General features: G+C 36.8%; 2 protein-coding genes and 1 pseudogene across 2 annotated transcripts; all 3 read left to right on the forward strand.

The window, feature by feature from the left end:
* Window positions 1–3261: 3261 nt before the first annotated feature.
* On the forward strand, window positions 3262–7913 carry LOC106933091 (uncharacterized; annotated as a pseudogene).
* Window positions 7914–13106: 5193 nt separating this feature from the next.
* On the forward strand, window positions 13107–14804 carry LOC106933084 (G protein-coupled receptor 4). Its single transcript, XM_088013012.1, has 3 exons — window positions 13107–13319; window positions 13857–14035; window positions 14117–14804. The coding sequence occupies exons 1-3, from the start codon at window positions 13116–13118 to the stop codon at window positions 14658–14660; spliced, it is 927 nt and encodes a 308-aa protein (XP_087869138.1). The 5' UTR covers window positions 13107–13115; the 3' UTR covers window positions 14661–14804.
* A 1942-nt stretch (window positions 14805–16746) lies between these two features.
* On the forward strand, window positions 16747–20849 carry LOC106933089 (proteinase-activated receptor 2-like). Its single transcript, XM_015012126.2, has 4 exons — window positions 16747–16790; window positions 18663–18842; window positions 19250–19425; window positions 19517–20849. The coding sequence occupies exons 2-4, from the start codon at window positions 18702–18704 to the stop codon at window positions 20058–20060; spliced, it is 861 nt and encodes a 286-aa protein (XP_014867612.2). The 5' UTR covers window positions 16747–16790; window positions 18663–18701; the 3' UTR covers window positions 20061–20849.
* The last annotated feature ends 165 nt before the right edge of the window (window positions 20850–21014 follow it).

The raw sequence follows: 21014 nt of genomic DNA on the forward strand, positions 1-21014 counted from the left end.
TAATATCTGCTGCAACATGCACATGTGATACGCCGTTGAAAAGCTTATTTTATGCATTTTACAACACTTTTTTAATTTTTTGAATGCGACCAACTATACAGGAGTTACGGTACAGAGTAGGTTGGGTGACAAATATCACACAACTGAGAATCTTTCTTGTGATTGGTCAAGCTCAAAAGATAACTTTCCCGGGTGGCTACCGTAATTTATCATATATGCCCTGAAAATGCAATGTCTCAGCTTTTCTGCACTTTTGGAATTGTTTGATATGTTGAACTGTTCAGAAATTACGGTAATGGGAATTACACAAGCCAAATCCAGTCAGCGCCGACAGGTTGGTCATAGTGGGTTAAAAGATATGACTAAAGAGTACATAAAGCAAGAACATTATAAAGGTATAACAAATAGTTGATAATACAATTTACCTAACAATATACCAGGCAGTATAACTACCTGACATATTTACCAGGTAGTAGATGAAACGTTGATCATGTGTCAGGACAGCACACTGCCCTGACAGCTTCTCTATTAGGACATGCATAATTAAAAAAATAAAAACAGGATATCATTTAGTACCTATTGTTGACATTTGAATGAACTGCATAAACATATTTTCCAGAACAAAGATTTTAGTAACTTGTCTGACTCACTCTGCTCCTTTAACTCTGAGACTGGGCCAAACTTCCTCTAACATCACCGCTATGCCAGCTCCCTGCTCACTGATGCAGTGGGCCAAGGATTCATCCCACGGGCAGGAGAACAAATCTCCATTGACTTACTTCAATGTCCAACTGGTTGATCCATAGTTTCTCAGTTTTGCACATGTTGATAGTTTCTTCAAGCAGGACTTGGAGAATGTATTTTTCTAATGTCCATTGTTATTCTGCTGTCTCAACACAACAGACTATTCAGAAATCAAATTTGAATTTTAAAACCACAATATTTTGCATGGAACCAGATAAAAGCCTGAAGATGAGTCGTGTTCATGAACGTGGAAATAAGTACAGATATACATCTTTTTATTATTTTTATTTCATGGCTGTATTTTTGATACTCTAAACAAAGTTGCCATTTAAATGCTCAAATAAAATTAGGTAAAAACTTTCAATTATATTAAATTTGAGCTTTGATTTTTCTTTTAGTTCAGATAAATAAACTAAATTAAATGTGAAACACTGAACCTGGCAAAGGTTTTCATACAACACCAATATTTTTCTTTTTTTGTCGCATCCCATTTGCAAAGTAAACTTCAGTGTGTTTTCCTGAAATGTATCATGTTAGACCAACACAATATGTGGCATAAATGTGAAGAAGAAGGAAAAAGAGACATTTTTTAAATTTCTGCATGTGCTGCTCAGCCCATTGTATATTAATACAAGGGCCTGAAATACTTTGAGCCCAGTCGGTTTATGATTATGAAATAGAGTCTATGTGTGTAATTTAATCTGAGTTGTTACAAACCCCCTAAACACACATTTCTACCTATTTAAAGACCATTATTGTATTTCCTATCATTGTACTGAGAAAATGTATCGAATTCATTTTTGTAAATGCATTTATGCAACATCTAACTCCAACCATAGCAAGTCTAATATTAACCTAAACCTGATTCACACCATTCCTCTAGCCATGACCTCTGACCCTGAACAAGGGGCTTCACTGTAGTACAGCTGGACTTTGGTCCCTTTGAGGACCTGGTGTTCTGTTGGATCAGCTGCCAATCAGATCCTGTGTGTCTTGGTCTTAATAGATCTTTAAATTACAATCCTGTTGTTTGCATGAACATTTAAAAATGACACCTGCTCAGAAAAATTGTCATTGAAAGTGAATAAAAGTCTCTGAAGCTTCAGATGGATTATTAATTAGAGAAACTTCATGGCATCATGTTTCTGTGTTTTGTCTTCATGGACTCGTCTGCATTTGTTTTCATGTCCAGTCCAAAAAGAAATGTGGAACCAACTCAGATTCTGAGAATAGTTTTCTTTCTCACTCTTACAGACTATAAGCTGTTCTTTGTTTAAACTGAAATCATTTACATGATGAAACTTATTATAAAGCTCAATGCTGTTTGATAGTCTTCAGTTTACATGGCGTTGTGTTATGATGATATGATCAGTGTTACCTGAAACAAGGTTTCTTTGTCCCTCTAAATAAATGTATTGTTCTAATGTAAATTATTTAATCTGCTGTTCTGACATCAAAGAATTTCCATGAACTGAATTTGAATATTATTTAAGAGGAACATGTTTTGCATGTGGATCCTGGGAATGAAAAGAAGGAAAACTCAGATAAAACAGTATTATTTTAATATTTTCTGATGCATTTATCAGAACTAGAGAGTGTAGACATTACACATCATTAGTTCTGTGTTCATCAGTAACTCTTACCTGTGGAAGGTGGTCTATCAATTTTTATTTCACTACCAAATACAAGAATACATTTAGAAAGGGAGGATCAGGAGAGTCGTGTTACTAGTTCAACTAAAACAAGTAACACGTTGTGTCCATTTGGGACAGAAACACAGCAGGTGTGCAGATAATATCTCTGTTTATCATTCAGAAAATATTTGCATGTCTTACTTCACTATAAATTTACTTCAAGAAAGCAGAGAGCACAAGTTCTGATGCAGCTTTGAAGAACTCACTGAGGTTTGATAATTCATCTTTTGGGTATAAATTTTTAAATTTACTTCTATGCATGTAACATTCTTCAAAATGACTGAAAATAATGATTTAGCACTTTTAATTTTAGCATGTAATGAAGATGAAACTGTTTATAGCAGAGTTTAGATATATTTGGTGCATGAACATTTATCATAAGAAACTAAAATATTTCTAATTAGAGACTTTGTGTTGCTCAGATTAGCAGACAGTGGAATCAGCCAAAAGACATATTGTTAAGCTACACAGATGTTAGAAGGATTTTAGTTTCCACAAGTTCTAATTAGGTTTTGGATGGAGTTTTATTGTCTGTCCTTTACACTGTGTACTTAGGTATTATATTGGTGTCACTTATCTTGCTGGATATTATTTTTTATATGTCAGTTATAAAAAAATGCATATAAATTAAGATTTATTTAAAAACATAATGTCCCACCAAAACTGTACTTCCTCTTTATAAGGGTCTTAGTAAAATGTCCATCATGTAGTTGTTTTTTCAATGTTTAATTTTAATAGTTGTAAAATTGAATCTTGTTTAAAGCTCTGTGTTGTTCTGCTTCATTATTAATACTGACTCTCCTTGACAGGTTTTATTGTGAAGATGGATTATAATGCAACGTCTTTCATCCCAAACTATAATCACAGCAATAACAGCTTTAACCACAATGACTCTTACAACAGTACATTACAAAATAGTACCAGCTCTCCAGATGCATATCCATATCCAGAGATATTCTACTGGTATAATGGCGGAAAGGCGACACAGTTTACCATAATACTCGTCTCCATCTGGGGTATTTTAGCACCGCTGGCCATCTACTGTCTCTACTCTCAGGTGTGTTCAATAAAAACTAATACAGAAATAAAACAAAATGTTATTTTTAACAAAAAGAGGAGAATATCTGTTCAGGATTTTACTGATTTAGTTTAAATGTTTGAAGACTAAAGCCTAATTTTGGTGTGAAAAGTTGGAAAAAGTCTTTATTGACTTCAGCAGAACCATTTCTTCTGCAGTTTTGGTCACTGAGATAAGTAACAATCAGTAGAGATTAAATTTCTGCATATCTGTGCGTCTATTAAATGTTTTTTAGGCGCCTCAGACTAAATATGCGTAATCTTTACTTTTTGGCTGACTTTAGAATGAATTTAACTTGGACTGTTACGTTAAAAAAGAAAAGTTTCACATTTTGTTTAATCAAAACAAAAATTTGACGAAAGCAAAATTTCTAAAAATTTAGCTTTTGTAAAGCAAATTTCTTAACTGAACTGGAACATTTATGTTACCTGTTTTGCTGATTTTTATTATTAGTTTATTTTAATTTAACCCTCTTTCTGCAGGTCCGAAGTGATCGTGTCGTTCCAGTTTTCATCATCAACCTTCTCATTTCAGACGTCATTCAGATTTGCTGTATGATTTTACAAGTGGCAAATATAAATGGCATCTTCATAACATTTATTTTCATTGATATTGTCTACGGCTGTGTTGTGATGGCCAATGTTTTCTTCATGACCTTCATTGCCATGGAAAGGTAAATTAGTTTTTGTTTTGATTTTTTACCAACGTTTCTCTTTGTATTCCTAAAATTTCTTTGTTCTATAATGTTTCTTTTGATTTACAGGTATCTGCTGATTGCCTGGCCTTTTTGGTACAGATTCCAGCGAAAACCCAAGGTTTCTGCATCAGTCAGTGTTGTGAGCTGGATCCTTTCTGTTTATATTGGTTTAAATAATGTAAAATTGCTGGGACCCCTCCTGGTTCTTCCCCTCCCCCTGTTAATATTCTTCCTTGTACGCAGTATTAAAGCCCTGTCTACATCCCATAATGTCCCACCTGATGAAAGACGACAAATTATAGCTGTTTTAACTGTGGTGGTGTTTACTTACATACTGACATTCCTACCGCGTATTATTTTAGACTTTTTGAAATGGGGAGTGAAGTGGCAATACCTATACCTAATCATCATCAGTGTATCCTACACTATAATCCAGGTAAATCCTCTGACGCACTTGCTTCTATACATTCTTATAAAGAAGTGGGTCCTTGACAAACTGCTGGCCCTCCTGTGTTGCTCCAGAAAGACTAACAATGGGAACCAGTAGACAAATGGCATCACAGTAATGACATGTAACATCATCCATTTTCTTTACACCCTAACCCATAGTGGGGTCAGGAGGGTTATTGCTGCCTCTCCAGCTAACGTTCCGGGCGAGAGGCGGGGGTCACCCTGGACAGGTTGCCAGTCTGTCGCAGGGCAACACAGAGATACACAACCATGCACACACACGCACACCTAGGGGCAATTTGGAGAGGTCAATTAACCTGACAGTCATGTTTTTGGACTGTGGGAGGAAACCGAAGAAAACCCACACATGCACAGGGAGAACATGCAAACTCCATACAGAAAGACCGGGGCCGGGAATCAGTTGGTAGGCAACAGCTCTACCAACTGTGCCACTGTGCAGCCTCAGAATAATTCCTGAAAGGTAAAATTAAGACTAAAGACATACACATTAAATTCTGTACATAAGCAATAACACATCTAATATTTTAAAAAAGCAACCTGCATATAAAAACAGTTTTAATTACCAAATCAACCTTTGATCTTTAGAAAGATGTAAATAGTTTATTAGTCAAAACATGTTTATCATTTGTCTAACATACTTTTTCTTTGTTCTTCCAATTGTTGAACAACTACTATAAAACATATTTTTTTACCATGACTGTGGCACTGGGTCTCTATTTAGGGATTATAATTTATGTAAGCTTTTTATAGAACATGTGAAAGTTTTTACAAAACATTTTCAGGAGAAATTGTTCATTTACGCTTTTTTTTTTTTACAATAATTGTGTTTTTTCTGTAGAGTTTTTAGTGTGATGGAAGTAACTGCTACAATTAAACACAAAATAGCTTTGAGAAAGTGAAAACTTGCAAAAAGACGAAATTGCAAATAAGAAAAACAAAAAAATCCCTCAGATTTCATACAATTGAATCGGATTTTTTAAACGTCAATAGGCAACACAGAATGACTGACTGCATAGCAGGTTGATTTTAAAGTTTGTGAAACTTTATTTCACACAGAAAATAATTCTGGAAAAATTCCAGAAAAGTTTTAATTAGTGAGCAACAAGGAGATTTAAAGGAGGATTACTAGAAGAGTAACACTTATAACCAGTAAGGAGCAGCTACATCCTGTGAGATTTTATATAAAGGAAGGATTTGGGAATGACATCTGATGCAGGTAAGATAATCAAGAGGATTTGGAACAGCTGTGGAGGGAAAAATAGGACAAGATGAGAATATGTAATAAACACAGACAATTCAGATTGGCATAAAAGAAACTCCAAATCATAGCAAAAAACAAGGAAAAACTAAAATAAACTGAGAACCGAACACAAGAGATAAACATAAACCTAAAGGAATGAACTCAGATGGAAACACCTTACTGATAATAATAACCAGAGAGAAATGAGCTGAACATGGTGCAACATTTCAAACATATTTAAATAACAAAGAAATGTTTAAAATATAAACCCAAATTAAGACCAAAGGTGAAACACTCACACATCACAATGTGACCTTTCACATAGATATACAGTTTTTTTTCTCAGACATTATAACTATCAGAGTCTCTCTGTCAGTCAGCCTCTTCTAAATGAACTTAATATTGTTTTCTGATTAAACAAGCATGGAAGAAACATTTGTTCTTTCTTTCTTCTCCCCAACAAATTATTTGTCTTGTTGAATGTTGAGTTTGCATATATTAAACATTGAATATCATTATTATTTATATAATATTATATAATGTGAATCATGTAAATGCATATGGAAAATAATAATAAAAAAAACCTTTGGTACCAATCTTGTAAGTGTTCTATTTTTTAACCATTTCTTGACATAAACAAGTAGTTGTAAAAGACAGTTATAAAACTGACCTGAGGATAAAGGTCTAAACCGTTTGTGTTCAGGATGTGTGGGGTCTGCAGAGACCATGTTTTCTGACTTGGACATGTTTTCTTAGACTTCATTATGAATAATAACTCTTTCTTACCAGCTTCAGCAGCATCTTCAAAACAAAGTCTTTGTCAATCTGAACACTTCAGACCAAAGTTCCTTCATCTCTGGAATCCATCTCTTCCCTGAGTGATCTGATGATTGGACGTTCCCATCGTGTCTGTACTGTTTGAAAACTTTCAAGTATCTGGAAAATGTTCCCAAGGATGTACCAGGCTCTGCAGCTCCACAATTCTCTTCCTGATATGTTGCCTGATTTCTTTTGACCATACAATCATGTCAGAGGTCAGTGTGTTTCAGGTGTGGCCTTAAAGAGACAGTATTATTTATTATCCAGGCATACAGTTCCATTTGATGGCACATTCAAGTTACTTACTATAAAAATGCTGGATATCTCAAATATTACTTAAAATAAATGTGGATTCATAATTTATCTAATTGAAACTGGGCCCAACTCCTGAACTTTCCAACGCTCTTTCTTCAGGAAATCATCATAACATTGCTCCTCTATTAACCCTTTACCAACATTGTGCTGATAATTAGCTGGTACGATTAGCTCAGCAGATGTGCAGTTCCTCCAGGTGTTTGCTAATTGCTGCTGGCTAGTCTGAAGGAGCTGGATGTGGGAGTCGTGGTGAAGGGATGATCTGTGAGGAGCTGTGATTTAAAGGTAGTGCTCAGTAAACCACGTGTCTTGCACATCTGAATGGTTGCCATGGAGATTGGACATGCTTTTATAGCTCCTATTCTTACTGGCCATATTTTTACTATGTTCAATCACTTCAAACTTAGGGCCACACTAGCTTTGGCATGTTTTATATCAAACACAGATGGAGTTTCAGACTGAGGGACGTGGGCCGTTACTGGAGACATGAAGTTCTGCAGGAGAGGCAGAACTAGAAAGATCCAGAAAGAACTGTCTGCCATATTCTAGCTTAGGATCCATGTGCACCACACTGATGAGGGTGGGGTGGTTTTAGTCCACCTCACCAGGCGGATTGTAATGGATGTATGATTCTGTGTCCTTTCTCTATCGATTTTATCTGCTTACACACATACTGCTGCACTCTTACACAATCCTAACCGACACATAAGACCAGTTCCTGTCACACATAGTCATTGGTAAACTGATAACAGCAGGCCGACACCCCTTAGCGTGTGCAGAGTGAGGCATAGATAAAAGCAGAACTATTCTTTAACTCTGTGTCATCCTGAAGATCTGCTGAGTGGAGCCCAGTGACTGATTCACTGAGTTTCTGTTCCAAAATGAGTTTGTATTTCACACTGCGTCATTAAAGATTATGCATTTTTATACATAGCAAATGATCTCTGTATTTCTTAAGGTTGAATGAAGATAGAACCACCGTCTGGTCTCACCTGAAATAAAGATCTGGGGGTTGTGGAGACAGGAATGAACCTCAGAAACCTCTACACACACACACACACATACACACACACACACACCTACACACACACACACACACACACCTACACACACACATGTTTGTGTTGCTATCTTTGTGGGGACTTTCCATTGACTTCCATTCATTTCTACAGCCTAAACCTTACCTTTACCCTTTTCCTAACCCTAACCATCACATACCTAACCCTAACCCTAACCAACCAAAACTCAATTCATACCTTAGCCCTAACTCTGACCCCTGACCCAAAAACAGGGTTTCCCCTGGTGGGGCTCCGGTCCCCACAAGGAGCAATTGGTCCCCACAACGTAGTATATGTCAGGAAAACTTTAAATCTGAAAGAGACATAACCTCATTAACAAACATAAACTGAGTGTAAACATATTTAGGAAATGCTATTGATTATCATATAAAAGATTTATTGGATGTCTCAAAGTAGCTAAGATGAGACAGATGCTTATTTTATTTTATTTCTCAGAAGCTGGAAGTGCATTTTTGTGAAGCATTTCTCCCTTCACTTCCTCTCTGTTTGACAGAACACACTTCATCTGACCACATCTCTTTTCACTGTGCAAAGGACTGAGAGGGAGGAAGAGAAAAAATAAGTTTTAATCTTGAGTTTTACATGAATTTAATTAAGTTCAGTTTGTTGAAACAGTGCCATCCTTTCTGGTGAGTTAGCTGAAGGGATGCCAACAGGAAGGGACCCATCAGTCTCTGTTACCACTTATTTTAGATTCACACTCCACACAAAGAACCAACATGGCTGAAGAAGTATTAGCAGAAGAAAGCAATGCAGTGCATCCTGCACCCAGCATGCCCATACTGGTCCCTTTTGCATGCATCTGTTTCTGTTAATGTGAAATGTTTCTATGACTGCAGCTTTGATTCTCTAAAATTGATTGAAGTTAGAGATGCAGAGAAGCACTGAGTGTCTCATAACATGCATGACTTAAACTGTTGGATTTAATGTGAAGTGGTAAAATGTGCTTAAAGGTTAAATGTACATTGAAAGAGCACTGAGAGGAAATTTGTTTGCACCGAAATGAGTTTAGTTAAAAGTTGTGTTTTTGAAAACTGATGCATTTTGTTATGATTTTAGAGGATGCTTCCTTCCTTCTGGTAAAGATAATCAGCTTATCACTGCAGAGTCAGATGTCGTCGGTCAGCCTGTACGTGGTGTAGCATGCAAACAGTGTGCACCAGCTGCAGACCTGATGAGAAGGAGAAATGGTTGAGAACGAATCATTTCAGGACCTATAAACTTTGAAAAGGTAAATAATTTTTTTTTGTCATGCACAGAAATTAGGAAAGCCAATTCAATCTAATGCTGCTGAGGAAAACAGGTCAAATATAATATTTACATTATGTGCCAACAGTTTCATATAGAAACTATCAACTTGCTTCAAATGTGGATCCTTTTCCATAGAGAATTACAGAATAACAACCTATAACACATAATCTTGCAACTGGGTAAACCTATTTGCGTTTCAGTAAAAACAGGGGCGGATGTACTCGGGTGGCATGGGGTGGCATGGGGTGGCAGTTGCCACCCCAAACGAGAGCCTTGCCACCCCAGCTAGCGACAATGAATTCAATAAATAGTTATGGCAAATCGGACATTAGGCGCATAAAACAACAGTGAATGCCGAATTCCGACAACATTGAATGCAACACAATGTAACCTGACATCCACTGCTAAGTGGCGGGAAGTGCGAGAGAAGGACAGAGCGCGAGGCAGCAGCCTTGATGGATATATTACTGGACTGGACATTACATGATTTACCGTAAGTCACACCATTTCTGTCCATTGAGTCAGGAATATCGGTGGTCAGGAAAATACTACAATCACGCAAAGAATCACAACAACGGACGCAAAGTTTAGCAGTTAATTCAACCATAGATAATGGTAATAAGGGCTTCAGATTTCACAGGTGAGGAAAACGTTTTAATTTAAAGAAAAAATTGAACAAGTGAGCAGTGGGTCAGTTATACTAGCCTAACTGTTAGCCTGGTATTGACTTTGATAGCCTTAGCATGTGCTGCGCAGTTCGGTGTGTTTTGGTTCCGTTAGCACTAAACAACCCACCAAGTCATCAGTAGAGCAGCTGTTTAAATCAGCTAATCAACCACCGCGGTGTTCAGGCGAAACTTATTAATAATCACAATATAGACATTAAACCTGACAGTATAATGTAACAGACTGGATGTTCTGTTTTAGTGTTTTTGCTACTTTTTTGTGTGGGGAATGTTTGTTTTTGGTGTTGATTCCCCTGGTCGGTAATCTCTGCTCTACCTGCTCGTTGAGCTGTTGTTTGTCGGTTGCCATGGCAACAGGTCATACAGAGCGAGAAAAGGCGGAATAGAAGTTGTTGGAGCTGTTTTTTCTTTATTTCTTTATCCATTTGAATTTTGTTACTTTATTCTTAAATTTCTATTTTTTTGTATTATTTACAGAGTTTATTTGTAGGTTGATAATTGTTGATTTTATTTATTATTCGTTTCATTTTTCTTATTTATTTTCTACATTTAGACAGGAAGTAATGTGGGTCAGTCCACTTTCTAAATGTGCAGGGGCCTGAAGGACCAGCAGGCATTTGGGTTTGGGGCCGATGGTTTTTAAGAGTGGTAACATGAGAACAAATTAAAGTTTGATCTCTGTAATTCACAGAGAACAATCAATAAGTTACATTGAACCTTCTTCTGCCCGTGTCCAGAAACATGACCCCAGTGCCTCAGTAGAGGCTTGGTGGAACTTTTATTGGATGTTTGGCTTGGCAAACAATCAGAAGTGGTTCTGTCTAATTTGGTTCTTCACCTGTTTATCAGCTTTATTGTACCTTTATTGTGGCGCCCTGCAGCCGCTGCAATTCCTAAAAACAAGCAACAAAAACTGAGCTAATCCCTTGTGTTCGCAAAACGTAGTGATATTTATAACAGTCGTCAAACTACGGCTCCTACAGCATATTTAAAATAAAACGATTGACCAATATAAATAGAAATTTGCTCTTTCTTGCATCTTGACAGAACTAACAGAAACTAAACTGTTTATAGATTTGTATCATGGATAATTTATCAAACATCAGTTTTCTAGTCTTTATTTTGAGTCGTATTTAATAGATATATCTAATAACAAATGATGGTGCTACTAATATTTTCGTGACAGATTTCTCCTTGTCCTGCTTTGGGATAAAATGGTTTACATTAAGAAATTATATTTAATCCTCAGTCCTACATGAAGCTCATTTTGAAACAATGGAAGTTTAAAACAATATATAATATAAAAGAAAATCCCTTCTCACCCACCGCGGGTGGTCTTTCTCTCTCTTTCTCTTTCTCTCTCTCTCTCTCTGTCATTCTCTCCTCTGAGCTCAGGTCCTCTACCAGAGGCCTGGGAGCTTGAGGGTTCTCTGCTCAAGCTCCCAGGCCTCCGGTAGAGGACCCGAGCTCAGAGGAGAGGATGAAAGAGAAAGAGAGAGAAAGATCACCCGCGGTGGGTGAGAAGGGATTTTCTTTTATATATTTACTGCCACCCCTGAAAAAATCCCTGCCCCCTCTTGCAACCCCATAAATATTTTTCTAGATCTGCCCCTGAGGTAAAAACATAAACAATGCATATACTCTTTACAAAATAGTCTCTATAGGTATTGATTTTTCCCTGGACTTAGCATAGATCCTAAGTTTGTTAAAGTGTTAAAGGAAAATAAAGTCTCTATTATTCACAGTGATTCTTGAGAATAGGGACAAAACAGGTCCTATGGATAAAGCATGAAATTTGAATAAAATATACACAAAATATATTTTTTTCAAATATCTAACTAAACTAACCTGGGTCATGTGAGCACAACAATGTATATTTTCCTGGTATTTGCTGAATATTTTTTTATTTTAAACATTGTAGTCGGTGGATGATGCCTGTAAAATCCCTTGTCCAGGAGCAGAACTCAATACATTCTTATAGTTTAAAACAATTAAAGAAATACTAAAATTATATATTGTGACAATTAAGTATAAGTAGTCATATAAATAATTATAAAAGTATCGATAAATTGAATTAAAAATAATTTTTAGATATTTTCCAACTCCGTTGAAATTTGTCCTTAGTTTTTGTCAACACCGTCAGAAATGAAAAGAATGTAAAAAAAATCAGGCATTATTGGGGGGCACCAGAACTTCTGAGGACCCCATGACGTTGTCTTTTCTCTTCCTTTGCTAGGAGGGCTAGTTAGCTCCGGTTAGCTTAAGTTATTATTTAGTTTTTTCTTGTTTTTATTCCTAAGTTGTTTGTCACAACCATGATGTGTCAACTCCATAACTGACAATTTACAAAACTTTGATGAAATTTTGCGAAATAAAAGCTTAATTTTGGTAAACTGTAAAGATTTAATGGACCTGATGAGCTACAATATGGCTCCTTCAGAATAACATCATATAAATTGAGGTAGTTTGGCATTTCGTCAACTCCGTCAGAGTTTTTCTGACTCTTTCAGTGAAATTGTTGTCAAATCTCACTTAATTGTGCAACTAATTCATTTTAATGTATTTTACATAAATTGCATTACTTCACATGTACCAAGTTTTTCATTTTACTCACTAGTTTGTCACCACTTTCAGTTCTGTGTCAACTCCGTCATGCACTGTCAGCTCCATCAGATGGACTTTTTCTTGTTTTTTGTTTTAAATAATATTTATTTTATTTCTTGAGAAGCATTTGTCTTTAAATTGAGTAAAAATATCACTAATGGGGTATTTTAAAAATCATTTTAGATTTATTTTTGTCAGATGGTGATGACAAAGTTTTGGGTCAGGTCGATTAAAAATATAATTTTTTTTTTTTTAAATTCGCAACTGGGAGCCTGTACCTTAGCATCTTCATATTTTCTAAACATTATTTGTCATATTTGCATACATAAGGTTGAGAAATAATAAAAAAAAAATATGGGAAAATTAAAACCCATTTTGTCCCTATTCTCAAGAATCACTGATTCATTATTTTGCTCATGCAGGTTTGACATTGAAGGATGGAGAATATCGTCGTCAGCAGCACCTCATGGAACCAAAGCATCAATCAGAGCATCTCCAACAACAGTGATGCGTTTAACCACAATATCGGTTATGATGAATACAGAATGCTTGTTTCTCATTATGTGGATGTGGTGGATTGGATCACTATTTGTGTTGGGCTTCCTTTGACTCTGCTGACCATATTTGCTGTTTTGTCAATGGCGAGTACACAATTACTGATTTCTACACTGTAAAGCCAAATGTTCTTTTATATAATCAGTCAAGATATTATTACTAATCTATTCATTACTTTGAAAAAGGCAGGACCATTCCTAATAAAATGTGAAATATAAACTACTCAAAGTGAGTATTTGCTGTACTAACGGCTCATAAACATGATAAATTAATACTGATGTGATTAACGCTGTAAATTGTATTGCTGGGAATGCCTGCTGTGTGTTAGAGTAGCAGAGCGTCTGTCAGTTTGAGTTGTTGACTGAAGGCGACATCCAGCCACAGCAGGTTTCTTCTAGGCTGTGGTGCTTCTGAGAACATTTGGAGAAACTGATCTCCAGCTCTGGTCATGAATTTTCCTCTGTCCTGCTGAGTGGACATTCTCTGTCATCAAGCAAATTAAAACACATGCCAGGAAAACAGCAGGACAGAAGCAGCTCATGTTATGTTAGTGGAACTAAAATCTACTAACTACATAAATGTGGGTTCTGTCTTTATTTCCTTTTCTTTTTGTTCCCCTGCAGGTGAGAAAAGATCATGTTGCTCCAGTTTACATCCTCAACCTTCTGATCTCGGATCTCATCCAGTTCTGCAGCAGAATTCCTCTGATGTTACTTGAAGGTCCTAATAATTCCTTCCTTTATGCTTTCCGGCTTGGCTTGATAACCAGTGTTGGGTTCATGATGTGTGTTTCCCTGGAAAGGTAACTATCTGCATTCCTTTAAATCTGTTTCTGTCTGACACCATTACATCAGTACCCAACCACATGTGTCTTTTATTCCAGGTATCTGATCGTTGCCAAGCCGCTGTGGTACAGATCTAGAAAAGACATCAAGACATCTGTGTTGGTCTGCGTTGCAGTCTGGATCCTTTCTGTGATTTTCATCTTGAGCGTTTATCTTCCCCTTGAGCTAAATACCAGTGGAACCATACTGGGTGTGTTTCTCCTCCTCCCTCTTCCCTTGTTCATCTTCTGCCTGGTTGGGACCTTTAAGGTTCTGTCTGAAACTCGCAGTGTCTCTGCTGAGGAAAAACGTCGAATCTTTTCAGTCCTGGTTGTGGTTTTGCTCACATATATTCTACTTTTTCTGCCTGTTGTATTATGTTTAGTTTTTGAGGAAATTGAGGAAAATGTCATTTTTGAAGCTGTGGCTGCAGTCTGTCAGTGTCTAAGTCCTCTTGCAGACTCAGTGTTGTATATTTTTCTGAGGAAAAGTGCAGTTGATAAGATTTTGGCTTCACTGTGTTCCTGTAAAATGTCTGAGAATCAGAATATCAGCAGCACTGATGATGACAACATGTCTGCTCTGCAAACTACAACTGTTTAGGTGCCACTGGTGCATAAATATGTTTACATCTTATTTTCTTAAAGTATTCTTATGGATTTATTGCAGAAGAGATTGCTTTCATTTGATGTATTTTGAATTCTTCATGATTCTTTTATTAAAACCCAACAACTGAAAAAATAAAAAGCTTCCCAGCTTCTTTATTTCAGAGACTGAGTGTATATTAGGTTTTGGTCAGTCTGGAGGCCTGCCTCTCGACACTTGACATTTAACTAACAATAACAATATAGCTGAATATAATGATACTGCTGCCCTCAGTCAAATAATAACTGGTCGCTGATGCTCACATGACCTTTAACCCCACTGTGTTAGAGGAATGATGTGGGGAAACTGGACCTGTAACTATCAAGATATGAACAAGAATATTAGTTTTCTTTTCAAGAGAGCTGTTTGTGAAAAAAAAATGTAGGCCTGGTATTTCTGGTACATGAGGACATTTTTATTCATGTTCTTTCATAATTGTCATCTGTTTCTATCGTTGTGTAGCTACGTTGGTTGTGAATTAAATATCCGTTGATGCCTCAATGTTATATTTCAAACTTTTTTAATTTTATTCCACTTTTGAAAAAGTCCCAACTTTCCTGGTCTTTAGGTTGTAGTAAAGCTTTTATATAACATGATATGATGATATTTGTCCTTTCTGGCTGGACACACGCTGATTACTTCTTGGTGGTAGAGAAAAACATTATAAAGTGTTCAAGTGTTTCAAAACTAAAGTTTAACCTTAAAACACTTCCTAGAGACATCAGTCCTCTAATGCTGGAAATGTTCTTCAGATGACAGAAGGCCGACTTTGTAACTGTCTGTATGTGGCTCTGAAGGTCAGAGTTCACCACTTCACCCAGATTTCAGCCTGACCTCCAGTTTCCAGCTGCAGTGACTGAAGCTGTGCTGACTCCAGATCCTCTGGTGTGAACAGAATGAGTGTCAGCATGACAGCAGAGGCTCAGGAGAAACCAGCAACACAAAGATAGCGGACCGACTTTACCTAATTTTGCCTGTGATGTTATTGAAGAATGAAAAAGTAAAGAAAAACAAAACTGTTTTTCTCCAACAACTTTAGTTATATGAGATAAGACAGGAATAATTTTATATTGCTGTTAGCTGCCTTCATCCACCTCCATCTCAGTTTCATCTAAAATATACTTGTTTATTCAGGGAAGTCAAACTTATCTTTGTGAATACACACATTTTTTAGATTAAATTCTTCAAATATATAATTTTGTCAGTTCTTCAGATAACACTTATATTCCTGTAAATTTACTTGTATGACAAAAGATGAAGAAAAAAATAAAAATGCAGGCAAAAAATAACATATTTTAAGCTGTACATTGAGCTAAATAGCATTTCTTTCCTATGTATTGAATTAAAGAACATTGTCGCACATATCTGAGAAAGAAAAAAATCAACATTACTTAAACTTTGTTCTGGTCATGATAAGATCAGGTTCACTTCATCACCACCAAACTAACAGGGCAAATCTCCTTTAACAGTCACTGTGGTTTATTTAGTGAAAATGGCTCCCCCTTGTGGTTGTGCCTAATCTAACACAGGAACCAAAAATAAAACTCATAGGAAAAAAGCAGCTTTGCCATGTTTGCCCATCCATAGTGACAGCAGAAACCAGCTTCCATCAAGTTGTACTCATGCATTCATCACTGCCTTGACTTGCCTGTTTTTTTGTTGTCTGAACAGATGTTATATCTTACACTGCTCTGTACTCAAACTAGCTAGCTTAGTGTTTGCACATTCAGAGTTCATTGCAACAGACACACACAGCCCATGTACACATGCACTATGTAAAATGCAAACCGTGAAGATTCAATCACTAATGCACACCATGAGTTACTGAGTTTAACATAAAATCTTCACCAACACTGCGGAAATGAGGTGACACTGTTCATCACAGGAAGTGCATCTAATTACTGATAAACTTCAGTGTAAAAAACTAAACTCCACATTCTCACACTGATAAACCCACATCTGCATTTGTGTGGTTTGTTGTGTGTTGCTTGACAAATAAAACTGACGTGTCTTCACTTCGTCACCTCACAGTTTCACAGCTTCCTGTGGTTCATCAGACTATATGACTTACTCTGCACTCATCTAAAGGTCAGTTTGTTTTCTGAACATTTATCTAATCAGCTTTTATTGGTAATGATGCTATTGTTTCTTCACACAGGTTTTAGTTATAAATTAGGCTTTGTTGTATTGGTCTATTGTTTCTTCACACAGGTTTTAGTTATAAATTAGGCTTTGTGGTATTGGTCTATTGTTTCTTCACACAGGTTTTAGTTATAAATTAGGTTTTGTGGTATTGGTCTATTTATTTAACCTCACAGGACAGATTTCCTGAAAAACAAGGTCTGGTTTCAGAAAGTCTGGTTGACCAGCTCTGAGTAGACCAACTCCGCTCTGAGTTACTCAGGGTTCCCTTTTTCAGAACAGGGGATCATTTTAGAAAGCAGCATTATTAAAAACTCAGAATAAGTATTGTGGTACGTATGTATGTGCATCATTTTCTGTTTTCAGAAAGCTAGGCAGCCTTTACCTTGAGTCAAGTTAATGCTGGAACATACTCTTGATTGCTAACAGGGTTGTTTCAACAAACTCTGAGTCTGTCCTACATTTAACTGACCTGGCAGAAGGTAACGGTCAGAGAATTGTCACATTCAAAAAATTGACTGTGACAATGTTTTTTTTTTTTGCTACAGTCAATAATCTATTTCAATAAAATTACAATCCAAACAGCTCAGCTGACACAATGAGGACAAATTCTTTGTGCTGCACTTTATTTTTATTTCCACAGCATGTTGTAAAGAATCTTACTGAACATTTGACGGTTCCTGTACAGCAGAGGAGCCCATCAAAATGTTTGCTCTCTGCAGGTCGATTTCAAACGTGTAAAAGATTTTCCTCATAAGCAGAGTGATGATTGTCTCTGCCTGTCACACTGGAGTTTCACTCTGGGCAGGTTGTGTAAAATTCTTCTTTTCTCTTTTATGTAGCTTAGTTTTAGTTACATTTTATTTTAAGATGTAGATTTTTAGATAGGAGCCTCCCACTGTCTGATGGGAGGCATTTATGAGTCTTTCTGTCTGAAACCCTGCTGAATAGTTGCAGGACTGCAGTTTCCTGACTGATCACTAATTACTGATCTTTAAAATGCCTGATATGCTCATTCCAATTTTGGCAGATACCAATTTTTTTTGTACAAAATGTCAATTAATATAGTGATATTTCATATGTAAGTGTCAGCCGATCACCAATCTCCCAAAATTCAGGAAATCGGAGCAGATAAGTCGGCTTTCTGATAAATGTATGCAGATAGGATATAATGTAAATAGCTCTGTCAGAGATGCAATGACTGTATACCAGGCACATAAATGATCTAATCATCTGACTGTTGATGGCAGCAATCCACATTATTAGTAGAAATAAAGGGCCCCAAGACCAAATTCTGCTTAGGACCAATGGAGGCGTGGCGCGGCCCTGGTGGTAGGAGTTCACCCTGTCAGGGATGGACTGCTGGTTTGAGTCTTGCTCCAAGCAAACCATTTCCCCTGCTGACACTTCAGAGGCCCAGTGAACTGTGGGATGGCAGCCTCACCGCTGTCAGACTGCCCAGCTGTGGATACAACGTATAAACTTGTCATTATCAGCATGTGAATGACTGAATGTAGTGTGAAGCACTTTGGGGTATTACCCAGGTACAGCTGATACCATTTACGCTTTGAGCAGCAGTCCTTTAAAATGTAACAGTATTGCAGGAAGCAATTTAAGATAAAATTGTGCTGTTTTCATAAGATGATGTGTAGGATGTCCATGTTGGAGGTTTAGATTTGCTGATTTGGTACTTTGTAAGTCCACACAATTTACTACTTTGCTCTATTTGTGAAGTTCTTTGTTGTCTTTCTTCTCCTGTTGTCAATGGAAAATTGATTATAACTTGATTATTTTCCAATGGCTTTTCTCCAAAAACAGGTTTCACACCAAGAGGGCTCCTCATTAGACAAAAGTGACATGTACAACCAGAGCTTTCAGGAATCCAACATGCACAATCACAACTTCAATGTTACTGTGTATGCACATGTGGGGCAGCTGATAGTTGCAAGCATTGGACTTCCTTTGACTGTAATTGCCATCTTTGCAGTTTATCTCCTGGTGAGTAAATGATTAAAGAGATTTAGTTCAGTGAGCTGCCCTGATTATGGGTGTTTGCCAGATTAAAATGTATTTTACAGCTTAGATTCCTGGCCTGGACCTGGACTGGGCCAGAATTGTTTCCTCGGTAATCGGCTATGTGAATGCACGATATAAAGTTATGATTGGCATCTGCTCACCCTGCCATTACAACACAGGACAAGCTGGAGCTGGGAAATGTCAAACAAAATTTAAAACAGGACGTTTCACTGCTTACTTAAAAACAAAAGCAGTAAAATCTTAATATGTCTGTTTTAATTTGGGCCTCAGGGAGAATGTGGATATGCTCATTCTGGGTCGGGTTGGATTATTTTAGGCTTACCACATTTACAAGAAACATCTCAGAACATATTTATATTTTCCTGCAGATAAAAAAAGATCACGTCACTCCAGTCTACATCATCAACCTTCTTCTTTCTGATCTAATTCAGCTCTGCTGCATGATTGCAGAGAACTTAGTCAATGGTAATGTTATCGTCCATTATACCTACTTTTATGGTTTGATGGTCAGCATAGGATTCATGGTGTGTATCTCTTTGGAAAGGTAACTATCTGATTATACTTGTCTGATTTTTCAGAGACAGTACTTTATAAATCTGACATTCATCATAGATTATTTATGTCCTTTCCTGCAGGTATTTAGCCGTTGCGTGGCCGTTGTGGTATCGCTTCAGGCGAAACATCAAGACATCTCTGGTGGTGTCCATTGTCATCTGGATGCTTCCTACGTTTTTCCTCCTTTCTATTTTATTAAAGTTGGGTTTTCAGGTCATAGGATTCTTCTGTGCCGTCTTCTTCATCCTGCCGTTGCCTCTGTTAACGTTCTTCCTGGTTGGGACCATCAAAGCCTTGTCTGCAGCCCACAGTGTGTCTGCTGAGGAAAAACGGAGAATTTTGGCTATTCTGGTTGTAGTGCTCCTTACTTACACAGTTTTATTCTTTCCCAGTATCATTTGGTTTTTGGTCAGTGAAATCAGACATATGGATGTTTTTAGCAATATAACATTCATACTGCAGACTCTTAGTCCTCTTGCTGACTTGACTATGTATCTTTTCCTGAGGAAAAGTGCCATAGACAAGCTTCTGATCTCAATTTGTTGTTGCAAAATGTATGATGAGCAGCAGATGGGCAACACCAGCACAGACAGCCCAGGTGTTTCGACAGACCAGGTAGCATAAATGTCCTTTTTCCTGTCTGTTACCGACTGAAGAGGTTTCTATCAGACCAATTCCAGGCTTTTGACAATTTCAGGTAAATAACTTTGTTAAAAAAATGTTATGTTTCAAATCTGTTCATGATAAAATGCTGTGTAATTTGTTTTCAGATCCATCATAAATCTCAGGTTTCAGTTTCTGTGAAAAAAGATTTTACATGTGTATTTCTGTTTGCTATTGCGACACCCCTAGAAACGTTAGAATTACACATATTTCAGATTTTTAAATGTTAGATGTTAGTAAAACCATGTACATTCAGAAATGCTGGGATATTTTAGGCAAAATTAAAAATGCTTTCTTTCACATGTGCATCTGGAAAACCAGGAGCATCTGTAGGATCCAGAGAAGCTGTTGTGTGGATTTACATCTTTTAGAGTTGAACAACCATCACTGCTACGTAAGTCGTTCACTTCAAAAGAATCTTCAGCTGATCTAAACCCTGCAGTCGTAGTTTATCTGGAAAGAGCTTCTACCTGAAATGTGTTCATTGTTTTTGTACATTTACACTTTATGTTTTACATTTTTTGACATGCTGCTTTTGATTTATCAATTAAAACTTTTCTGTCCATATTTTACTGTCTTACTTATTTCATACCGTATTTTTCTGCTCATGTTAAACTGACCTTGATAAAACTATATCACTCCATGTAAGTCAAACTATCATCTGAATTTGTTGTCATCAGTGTTCATCTCTGTTGTGACTTCCATTTTAAAGTGCTGTGTAACTAAAGTCAAAGTGAACTGTGTACAAAAGTGCTTCTTGCCTTATTTTGTCCATAAGTCATTGTCAAATTTAAAATGTAACTGAATATTCAGTTTGTGTCACAGAAAATAAATGCCTAGTTTTATAACTCCTTACAGTGTTGTAAGGAGTTACAACACTGAGAAATAGATAAAGAGACGATTTCTCTTTATTTC

This window comes from Poecilia mexicana, unplaced genomic scaffold, assembly GCF_051168715.1.
Source record: "Poecilia mexicana isolate PSO_F unplaced genomic scaffold, ASM5116871v1 scaffold_15, whole genome shotgun sequence".
NCBI lineage: Eukaryota > Metazoa > Chordata > Actinopteri > Cyprinodontiformes > Poeciliidae > Poecilia > Poecilia mexicana.